This window comes from Miscanthus floridulus, chromosome 15 (assembly GCF_019320115.1).
Source record: "Miscanthus floridulus cultivar M001 chromosome 15, ASM1932011v1, whole genome shotgun sequence".
NCBI lineage: Eukaryota > Viridiplantae > Streptophyta > Magnoliopsida > Poales > Poaceae > Miscanthus > Miscanthus floridulus.
Window position 1 is genome coordinate 21,273,614 of NC_089594.1, and position 12,067 is coordinate 21,285,680.

At 45.0% G+C, this 12,067-nt stretch overlaps 1 protein-coding gene and 1 long non-coding RNA gene across 2 annotated transcripts; one reads left to right on the plus strand and one right to left on the minus strand.

Annotated features, from left to right (window-relative positions):
• The first annotated feature begins 2,259 nt into the window (after positions 1-2,259).
• Positions 2,260-2,749, plus strand: LOC136508921 (uncharacterized). Its single transcript, XR_010772144.1, has 3 exons — positions 2,260-2,406; positions 2,547-2,619; positions 2,733-2,749. It is a non-coding gene; the product is annotated as an uncharacterized lncRNA (long non-coding RNA).
• A 4,730-nt stretch (positions 2,750-7,479) lies between these two features.
• On the minus strand, positions 7,480-8,430 carry LOC136506635 (uncharacterized). Its single transcript, XM_066501536.1, has 3 exons — positions 8,236-8,430; positions 7,949-8,138; positions 7,480-7,858 (listed from the first exon to the last, which is right to left on the minus strand). Exons 1-3 carry the CDS (start codon positions 8,265-8,267, stop codon positions 7,667-7,669), a joined length of 414 nt encoding a protein of 137 aa, XP_066357633.1. The 5' UTR covers positions 8,268-8,430; the 3' UTR covers positions 7,480-7,666.
• Between the last annotated feature and the right edge of the window lie 3,637 nt (positions 8,431-12,067).

Genomic DNA, 12,067 nt, shown 5'->3' on the forward strand with positions numbered 1-12,067 from the left:
TGGATTTAGTAGTAAGTAAGGAGTCTGGCTTAGGAAATGATAGCTTCGAAGCATGCCCATCTTCCCCCGCTCACATAGGTTATGGTCCTTTATCTGAAGAAGAAATACTTGTCACACAACTAGGCTACGGTGGAGATGAGGAGGAGAATCCGGTTGCCGATGGTGAGGGCAATCATGATAGTTATGAAGAGGATGATGATTATGTAATTGGTGATGCAGAAGAAGGTTTGGACGACGCTAGCGGAGACTTTTCTATTGAGGATGAGCTTAGCAACGAAGATGATCTTAGTGGTGAAGAAGACTTTGGTGATGCTAGGGCTACGAACCGTTTTGACATGGAGATAGCTGGAGATGATAAATCCTTCGTAGGGGAGATAGTCGAAGACTCTAATGACGATCGCCCTGTTGGTCGTCTCAATTTTAGGGAAATAGAGATATTATCTAGGGTCTTGCCTTGGAGAGATCCACTAGTTGGTGATTTCGAGGACCTTAGCCATGGTCATAGGGCAGTAGCTGATGGTGGGCCAAGTGATACAATAGTGCCTGATGTTAGCGGTTGCCTCATCATACGGAAGGGCATATTGTTTGCTACCATGGATGAGTTGAAATCATGGTTGCAAGAGTACTCCATTGTACACAACCGACCTTTTAGGGTCATCAATTCATTCAAGGAGAAGAGGTACACTATTGCTTGTGAAGAACAACAGTGTGGTTGGAGAGTATGTGCTAGGAAGACGAAGGCAGGCAAATGGAAGATTACCTCAGTGAAGCAACCACATGTTTGTGCCACTGCTGAGGTAGAAGAGAACCATCTGCAGCTCAATTCTAGGTTCATTGCAAGGTAGTTATGCCCCATGGTGAAGCATATGCCAACCATTACGGTGTCCTGCGTTGGTTGAGATCATCTTCCAATGATACAATTACTATGTCAAGTATGGAAAAGCATGGAGGGCAAAGCAGCGTGCACTGGAAATAATATTTGGAAATTGGGAAGAAGCTTATGAGCGCCTCCCTGTAATGTTGAACGCAATGAGGGTTGTAAATCCTGGGATGCACTTCGAGTATTTACCTAAGAAGGGTGAAACAAGGAATGGTAGCCAGGTATTTGGAAGGGCGTTTTGGGCATTCGGGCAGAGCATCGAAGCATTCAAGCATTGCAGGCCCGTCATCTCAATTGACAGGACCTTTCTTACAGGGAAATTTGAAGGCACAATGATTATTTGTATTGGGACAGATGCAGAAGACCAGCTTGTGTCATTGGCCTTTGCGATTGTTCGGAAGGAGGATATGGATAGTTGGTGTTGGTTTCTCAGGCTAGTAAGACAAGTGGTAATTGGTCTGGGACGTGATGTTTGTGTGATATCCGATAGGCATGCTGGCATTCTGAATGCCGTAGAACAAGAGATTCCTGGTTACGGCCAAATACATCACCGGGGGTGCACCAGACACCTTGCTCAGAATCTTATAAGGCATGATCACACAAAGGACAACTTCAAATTATTTGAGGAGGTTTGCAGACAGCAAGAGGTTCAATTATTCAAAGACAAGCTAGATGCCCTGAAGTTAGCCACAAATGTTGATGGCAGGCAATTCTTGAGCGAGTTGATGGCGTCGAAGGATAAGTGGTCACTTGCATATGACACCGGTGGTTGGAGATGGGGCTTCATGACTAGTAACATGGCAGAGATGTTCAACAGCCTTCTAAGAGGTTGTCGTGGTCTGCCTGTGACTGCTATTGCCTCATTCACCTTCTACAAGTTGAATTCTTGGTTCGTTTCAAGGAAGAAGCATGCGAGGTCTCTATGGACAGCAGGCAAAGCTTGGCCACTTTTAGCATCTCAGGAACTAGCTTTCTCAAAGAAAAAGTCTAAACGACAGAAGGGTTCATGTTTTGATCTGATCAACCATGGATATGAGATTCTAGAGGGTGGTGGAACTAACATTGGTGGTGAAGACCAGGGTGCTCAAAAACATAAAGTAGTGATCAATGAGAACAAGTGTACATGTGGAAAACCGATCATATACCATAGGCCTTGCTCCCACATGATTATAGCCTGTCGCCTTAGATGTGTTGACGCTGAGGTCCCTCCCCGTATGGCCGCGAAGTTCTCTTTGAGGAACCTAATGAGCACCTGGAATCCTCAGTTCGAGCCATTTCTTGACGAGAGTCAATGGCCTACTGATGATGGCCCCAAGTATGTGGCTGATCATGGTTTACTCTGGAAGAGTAGAGGACCTAGGCGGCGGAAGCAGTTCAGGATGGACATGGACCGAGCCACGAAAGGTAGATCAACCACGAGTAAGGTTGGGAGACATTTTGTAGAGGACACCCAAAAGAGCCGTTGCTCTGGTTGCCATAAGACGGGCCACAATAAGAGAAAATGTCCTGAACTACTTAGACAACAGGTATCCGCCAAGCTAGCTACTTGAATTGCTTTGTGTAATAGTACATTGGTTTACTTTTGTTTTTTTTATTTTTATGTTACTTCGTACCACATACACATGCTTTAACTTATACTAATGCTTCAGCATTGCTTAAGTTGCAGGATGGATCGGTTCCCCCTTCTTGATCCAAGGTTCGATGAGCACCACCGGGCTCGGAGGATCGAGAACGGAGAGGTATATTCAATAATTTGTATGAAACAGTGCATTGTTCATCTTTTGCTCTATAGTCCATGCTCTTTATAAAGTGACATGAACTAATACTTTTTCATGCTTGTCTTTTTTTGCAGGTTTTGAATGTGCTGAGGCCAATGACACATGAGGCCTCTACGACCATGGTCTACAACGAGAGGTACACGCCCCTCCTGAAGCTGGCGAACCTTGCTACCGTTGCTCGTGTTTGTCGTCGAGGCACGCCACCTTTCAACCCAGCGGCGCTGACGGCGTTGATAGATCGGTGGCGTCCGGAGACACACAGCTTTCACCTACCGTGCGGGGAGATGATGGTCACTCTCGAGGATGTTGCCATGATCCTTGGAGTCAAAATCCAAGGATTCCCAGTGATAGGAGACACGGAGTCTGAAGGATGGCAGTAGTGGGTTGAGCACTTCTTGGGACGTCCCCTAGCGGCAGTTGAGGCTGGCAAGAAACGGCGTAGCAGTGGGGTGTCCCTGAGGTGGCTTCGTCAGCAGTTTCGGGAGTGCCCACCCAACGTAGACGCCCAGACCATGACATACTACTATCGGGCCTACGTCCTGCACATGTTTGGTACGGTTCTCTTCCCTGACGGCACTGGAGACACGACGTCCTGGATGTACATCCCTTGCCTTTGGAACTGGGAGGATGCCGGCAATAGGAGTTGGGGCTTGGCTATACTTGCCTTCCTGTACCGTCAGCTTTGCGAGGCTTGCCGCCGTCCTAGAGGCACGCACACTACAATGTCAGGGTGCATCACACTGTTGCAGGTAATAAAGCAAAGTTGTACAAGTTTCCACTACAATTCAATGTTTTTTCTTAACAAAAGTGATTAACATGCAAGTTTCCACTCTTTTTTGTAGATTTGGATGTGGGAGAGGCTTCCAGTTGGGAGACCTCATCAGCTTGATCCCCCACAACCTTGGTTTCCTCAAGGAGACAGCAGTTGTCGCCCCTACCATGGCACACCTCTATGAGCGAGCCCACGGAACTTACCACATGTCACGCCACGCGTACATCAGCTTCACCAACGAGCTGGACACCCTTTTGCCACAGCATGTAAGTTTCCCACCCTTTTGGCCTAATCGAGGATATGTGCACAAATTGAGCGTCGACTAGTTGATGACGACGTTGTGTACAGGTTTCAATGGCGCCCATATCGGTGGAGGCAAGTCACGGATCTCAACTTGAGCTCCTTGTGCATGGCAGACGAGGACGTATGGACGATGAGGACCCCCCTTATTTGTTTCTATGCAGTGGAGTACCATCTCCCTCACCGTGTAGCACGACAGTTTGGTAGGCTGCAGCCTTCTCCACCCGAGGATTTCTCCACCGGTTGGCAGCTCCACAAGTACGTAACATGCAATATTTTGTTTGTTTCACATGAATGAATCATTGAGTAGGCCTTCATATTGCCGCTATGGTGTAAAATTTGTAGGTTCAGCAGACAAAAAAATAAGAAGATCACCAACTAGCAGCTGGAGCACCTAGCGCTACATTGATGAGTGGATGTTGATGGAGCAGAACAACATGGGCATCCACGTCGTCCATCGTGACAAGGCATTCGATGATTACCTTGTTTGGTTTGGTCAACGAACAAGGCTTCAATTGAGGCCCGCTTGGACGGAGCAAGACATTGCTGACATTGCGAGCGAGGATGAGGGCAACAACCCATATGACCAAGCTACCCGAGAAGGCAGGCAAGTTGAGATCGCCCCTGCGTTAGCCAGAGCTATAAGTGATACAACTATTTCCATCTCTGAGGTCTTTACTGTGATGGAGACTTAAATTCTTGTTTTTGTTGCATAGAGCACGGAGATAATGAGGACAGTGGCCGAGCAAGGAAGGGCATTGATGATTCCTGTGGGCGATCCTAATGAGGCCTCCATGTTACGACAGCACATTCAGGTAGTCTCCTCTCATTCAGTTGATGTTACATCTTTATATAGTTTTGCGACCAACCCCACTTACTAATAGTGCTTTCAAAATGCAGCGTGCCATGCATCGCCTCTGAAAGGTAGCTGCACGCCTTGGATGTAGACGTTCCCCGAATGTGGTAGTCCCACAACAGCTTGGTGCTGGACCTTCTACTGCACATGTTGGAGGGACTTCATCTTCACATGGTGCACATGTTGGCAGGACTTCTTCTTCACATGGTGCAGCAACTAGTGCAGAGGGTGGTCAAGGACATGGTCCTTATGATGATGAAGATGATGAAGGACAGGGAGAGTACTATGATCATGAGTATGATGAGATTGGCATGTCCCAGCTTAGAGATGCACCCCAAGGAACTCAAGGCCCCTCCGGTTCTAGACGTCCACAGAGGATGCTCAGACCAGTGGACAGGTACACTCCAGGTACCTATCCGTTTGGGAGGGGAAAGCGTTACGCTCGCCGTCCACGTTAAGGTACAAGGAGCGAGCTAAAAGATCCAAAGACTTCATATGCTATATTTTGTGCATGGACTATGTATGCATTGGACCTTATGTAATGCACTATGTATGGACCTTGTACTATGTTTGGACTATGTTGGATGATTGATGAAGCATATGTATGGACTATGTTGGATGTTGAATGTGTTGGACTATGTTGGATGTTGAATGTGTTGGACCTTATGTATGTATGGATGTTGAATGAATGTGTATGTCGGTGTGGTCATTTGTTATGTGAAATTCTGTATGCTCATGTATTTTGTGTATTATGTGTTATGTGTATGCTCAGTTAACTGTTTTTTGGTGAACCCAGGAGCTCGGCGTCAATTGAACACACACCGAGTGTGGGCACCTTGGCGTTTAGTCAATTGACGCTGACCCCTGGTGCATACTGGAATCCTTTGCCTTGAAGCGACGAGGTGCCCAAGCTCGGCGTTCCGTAAATTGACGCCGAGCCTTTAATCTCGGCGTGGGCCGACTCAGCGCCGAGGTTCGGCCCAAACCTAGTGCGGGCCATGGTGATCCCTAGGGTTGGCGTGGGCCGACTTGACGCCGAGCCTCAGCCCAACACTTCACGTAAACGGCCGAGCCAAACCCTAGGGTTGGCGTGGGCCGAATCAACGCCTTGGTCATCTACCTCGGCGTCGTCCGACTTGACGCCGAGCCTATAAATCATAAAAAAGAATGAATAAAGTATTAAAGACAGAGGTCTTCCAAACCTTTGGTATAGGTTGAAATCCTATTTGCATGATTCAAATGAAAAATCTTTCTCAACGATTCCTCTTCTACTAACACGAGTTATACTAATAAGAGTGGACATGCTATATTTATGTTTGTATGTTTGTTCCTGCAGGAAAAACCGAAGGTTGGTTCGATTTCAATCCCCTATTTTTAGAGAGAGTCAAATCTTTTTTTCAGTTTGGGAATCAACCATAGTACATGAAACTTAGAGATAGGTAAACTGCAATTTATGAAATAGCGAATGCACAACGATTACACTCACATCAAAACTAACAATGGCATGTCGCAAACTAAACCTAGCATGCCTTAGGGGATTGAAAGAAACAAGTGATACAGACGTTGCAAAGGTACTACGATTACACACTCACATGAAAACTAACAATGGCATGTTGCAAACTAAACCTAGCATGCCTTAGGAGATTGAAAAGAACAACTCATACAAGCATTCCACATTCGGATTGACTAACAAAGGTTGGTCCTAATAATGCTGCCACATATTGAACTGAGTTGCGCCTTCCCCATAGTATCCTCCAGCTGACGGCGGCGGTGGCGGTGGAGAAGGAGGCCCGTCCTTCTTATGGTACGGGCACTCGCAGTACGGATTATTGCATAGTGCCTCCTCTGCATCATTGCTGTTGTCGTCGTCCGACTTGTCCCTGTTACCACTTCCAGGGCCATACTCTAGGTGCAAAGATGCGTCCCTGTAGATATGTGATGTACTGTTGATGGGGATAGATAGGAGGAGGGTCGACCCATCTAGTGAAGCCACAGTTATCTGGACAGCTTGAATCCTGAAAACCCATCTACCAATAAGTACTACTACAAACCAAATGCAAATCTAAAAAAGGAGAGAGTTCAAAGGAAATACAAATCCTCGCGGGCATCTGAAGAAACGACGGCCTCCACCGTCACAGTCGTTGTACATCTGCACAACGCAATCCAAACCGTGGCGGCATTTTGGCCAATCTTCAATGCGCTTGTCGTATGATCTAAGAGGTCTCTCACGGGTGAAGTCACTCTTCCTCTCCAAAGGAAATTCCTCTATTGGTTCTTCAAAAGAATCAGGACCCAGAGAACCCTCCCACACAATCGGAGGTCCCTTCCTCACCCCCTTTCCTCTCCCTCCGCCGAAACCCTTTCCACTCGAGGAACCTCCGCTCGACATTTGCTAAAACTAAACCAGAAAACAAGTTGTGTGGATGTGGAGCAAGACATGGAGCACTATATATAGAGATGAAGGCAGGTTCACCATGAATGCTACTTGACAAAAAACTTGTGTGCGTACTCATTTATTGAATCTGCAAAGGCTAGATGCTTCATCTGAAAAGCCTACAACCATGACTGGTCATTTCATCTGAAAAGGCTACACCTGTGTTTTGTCACTTCATCTAAATGCAGTACATCACTCTGATATTAATTCATTGCGTATACGGATACAACAGTAAACGAATCTAGGCTTTTCAGTGAGTTTTCAAATAGACTTTTCATTGACTACAACAGTACTTGTAGCCCTTTCAGTGACTGCAACAGCACAAGTAGCCTTTTCAGTGATACAAACAGTAGCACTACAGTCCTAGGATAGTTAACGAAGTACAGGGCATAAGACCATCTGAAATAAAAGCATAGTAGCATTACAACATAATAAAAAAAGTCCAGGGAATAAGTTCATCTGAAATAAAAGCAGAGTGCATTACAACATAGTAAAAAAAGTCCAGGGCTACACGACATCGCTCATGAATAAACCAAATACCTACTGAGTGCAACGAGGCCACTTTCCCTTCCTCTGGGCATCGGGATTCTCCTCCATCGCTGCCTTCGCTCGGCGCACACGCTCAAGCTTCTTCTCCCTCTCCGCCCTAGTACGCAGCAACACGCCTCCTTTCCTCCTCTTCCTTATGCTCCTTTTCTATAGCCTCCTGTCTGCGTCTCTGCTCAAACCTCTCCTTAACCTCCGCATCCCACTCCTTCAGGCCTTCTAGATGCTGCTTGTCCGACTCCTTGATCTCAGTGTCAATCCACTGCTCAAAGTCACACAGTGGTGGAACGGTCTGCAAGAAAAACAAATTGTTACAAAACAAATAAATAAGCAATACTTAATATCACAAGAAATTAATTAACACACAATAAAAATTCCTCACAAACGATGCACGGCGCTGTTGCTTTGTAGGTTCCCATGCATAATTGGGACACATCCAGTACCTCTGTCTATATGTTTCCTCATCTTCAGAGATGTCTACCTTGCAAGGATCACCACAAAAGCACATTGGTCGAGGAACACCTTCAGGGAGAGGCTTTAGGTCGTAGGGATTTGCCCTCTGGCGACCATAGCTACAATTGAAAGAATTTAGTCATATTAACGGAGAACCAAACCTAAACCTAGGGTTTTCTATTTGTTGCACAAATAATGAATAAACATTGGGATTACCTTGGAATACGAGCTTTACCACGCCTTGGCATCCTAACATTACGTAGAAAAAAAATCAATCCAAAGTACCTTGCAACGAATGTAAAGCTACTAACACTAAATCACCATACCTCCCAAATAAGCTTTTCATTACAAACCCTAAGCAAATTTGAATCCCAACAAACACAAAATTTAACTCAATGATTATAAACCAGAACATATACAACAACAACAACAACAATCATACATTTGGGTCATTCAATCATTTGAACCACCAAACATTGCACGAATGACATGAACATGAACCAAACCTATAATGCCAAGTTAAAAAACAACCGAATCTAAATGGATGAAATGAAAGAGGGGAAAGAGGAGTACCTTGGCAAAACGCCTTGGTCATAAAAAATTGAAATGTAATGACCAACAAATAACTAAAATACATACTAACCCTAATGACCAACAAATAACTAACCCTAATGACACCTACAATAAACAAAGAACCCTAATGACCAAAATAACTAGAAACCAAACTAACCTAACATGTTCAGCACATAAAACAGTTAAACAACAATGCACTCAATCATCCTAAGCCATACATTTTGCAAATGCAAACACACATATACCAAAACACCATACACCCATGATTCCACATGATTAGAGACAATGCAAGCACATCTACGCGGATAGATTGGAGGAGGGGAGGGACCATTACCTCGAGGAAGCTTCGGGAGACGAGATCCGGGCACCTAGGGTCGCATTTGGGGGTTAGAGTTTCGTGGGGGCCGTGGGGGATTTGGGAGACAGAGAGCCGGCGGTCTTCAGAATGGAGGGAGGAAGAAGAAGGGGGCCTCAGCGTGGCTTCAAGGGACTAGACCTCGGCGTTGAATCGGGCCGCGCCGAGTCTGGTGGCTCGGCGTTAAGTGACCCCGCGCCGAGCTATTGGACCACGATGCGTTGTTGGGCCGCCTAGGCCACGCGCCGGATGGTGCCAATAGCTCGGCGTGTTGTCCCGCCGCGCCGAGGTTGGGCCCGTGGCGTTGGCTGACACGACGCCGACGTGTCGGACCCCACGCGCCACCGTGTCGCCATCGACCGGGGTCGTCCGTGACGTGGCAAGACCTCAACATCGTGGCAGTCGACGCCGATCCTCATACATCGGCGTCATGTTCTAAGACGCCTAAAAATGGTCTATTTTCAGCAAACGTTTTGGCGTAGGTCTTTTTGTAAAAAATGTTTTCAAAAGGGACCAAAATACAAAAACAGACCGTGTTTGGCATCGAGTGCCGAGTGCCGAGTGCCCACTGCCGACTTTCTATTCATTTAGGCCCGGTTTGAATGTATGCGTATTTACTTTAATCCACATGTGTTGGAATGGAATGGATGAAATTTAGTTTAATTTCACTCTAATCCACTTCAACACATGTGGATTGAGATGAATACATACGTATCCAACAAGACCTTAGGTGGATTAGGCTAGCCAGAAGCCCTTACATTTATTGACAAATTTTAAAAATCCAGATCGTCCTGCATTTCTTTGGACGATTGCTGCTACTATGAAATTAGAGACAGGTCCAATAATTGCTTGCCTCTGAAAATGCCTTTTGCATCTTTTTTTTGAACGGAAGGGTAGGAGATCTGCCGCTAAATTAAGTAGAAAAAATATTCATACAAATATGTGATACACCTGTACAATACCACGGACGATAGCACTTATCGATAAACACACAAATGGTGCCCCACCAAGCGTAATCGTTGCTGAGCATTGGCGCAAAAGCGACATAGCAGCTTTGACTTCCCACGATGAATCTCAACCAAAAACATCGAGACAAAGCAAACTCCACAGACAACAGGCTCGACGAACACATGCAGAAATGATGTGTGTGTGTGTGGGGGGGGGGGGTTGTGGGGGGGACACTACAAGGTTCTACCTCTAATGTCACGCCACATGATTGTAACACCACTAATTTGGTTGCCATAGGTGGGTCGTATTGCAATCTTTTCAAAAAATGATTGCAATATGTGCCTATAATGCAACGGACTAAATTTGTTGTAATATGTGTGGTTTGTCGTTGCAACAGGCTTGTGCTACTGCAACCATTTAAGAATTATGTTGCAATTAGTTGGCATTATTGCAATGGCATTTTTAAGTTGCAATAGTATTGGTTTTCGTTGCAATTACATGGTGTTATTGCAACTATATTGAATTTGGTTGCTTTTGCTTGTAACTATTGCCACGGTTATTATGGGTTGCAATAATGTTCCATGGTGTTGCAATTGCTAGGGTGGTTATTGCAACAAGATTTCCAAATGGATGCAATAGCATATTCCTATTGCCACAATTTTCTAGGGTTGTAATAATTTTTTGTGGCGTTGCAATTGTTAAGTACTTATTACAACTACAATCCTAAATGGTCGCAATATCATGTTAATATTGCCACAGCTTTTTTGTGTTGCTATAGGCTACCGCTGATGCAACGGCCTAAAAGTGTTGTAATATACAAAATTGGTTGCAATATACAAAATGCTCCACGCATTAGACTACCCTTATAGCAACGGTCTAAAAGTGTTGCAATATACCAAAAATGGTTGCAATAGACAAAATGCTCCACGCATTTCTGAATAATGTATTGTATTGACAAAAAAAATGTTCCACAGAGGATTTGATCCTAGGAACTAAAGTACAAGCAAACACTCATCTACCACAGGGCTACTGAGGTGTGTTCGACAAGATTTCCGAATGGATGCAATGGCATGTTTCTATTGCCACGGTTTTTGGGGTTGTAATCATCTTCAGTGGCGTTGCAATTGTTAGGTACTTTTGCAACTCTAAATGGACGCAATATCATGTTACTATTGCTACAGTTTTGTGTTGCTATAGATAATATATTTGGTGAGCCTTTCAGTGACAGCAGCATTACGTGAGCATCGTTTGTTCGCTCGATCGCAGTTCAGGCTACATTGATCTTGCAAGAAACCCCACACCCTAGATGATCATGTGAAACGCCGTCGCTCATTGTCATCTGGAGGGTGAGCACGCAGCCATCAGCCTTCGCCCGGCATCGTGGGAGGCTAGGCTGGCAACCATCATCAGGAGAGGCCAATGCCCATCATCAGGAAGCTTCGGCGAAAGTCATCAACGCCATGTACATGCCATATAATTCATCAAAGCAATCCATAGTAGTATAGTCACAAAATATCATAACTGTGTTGCTTGCTCATGATTGTATATCTCCTAGTACATCAGATATTTTTTTTGTTGGCATCACAAAATACTTCTAAAAAACCATATCAGGTGTTCCAATCTAAACTCATCTTTTAAACTACTAGGTGAGGTCCAAAAAACTAGCTTCAAATTGTGGCACAAAAGTCCCAACTAGGAGACGAGCTTCCTCTACCACTTCGGCTTCCATTGTCGTATCTGCCAAACACACCTTGGGCGATCCTCTAAAGTGTTGCTAAAAGCCAAGTCGAAGGTATTATCCTACATTACCACTAAAAGATGAAACTCCCTTTTGCAACCCATATATGTGTTGCTAAAAGCCTATATCAACGTTGCAAGGGTCCAAATATGGTCACTTTCCATTCTACACCGCCTTGAAAATAGAAAAGCTCCAATCATGTCTAAAGTAGTACTAGAAACCCATGTTTCCAAATCTTCAGATAGAACTCTTATTAAAGGATCTTGGCAATCTTTGTTCATTTCATCACTCATCCTGCATAGAAACAACACCACAATTTTGTAAGTGTGGCATTCATATATATCACTCCTGATCTCCTAAAGTGTCAAGATATCTGAACATCTATGTGGCTGGCTGATTTGTGAATCCTACAAGTTACAGAATTTTCTAGAAAA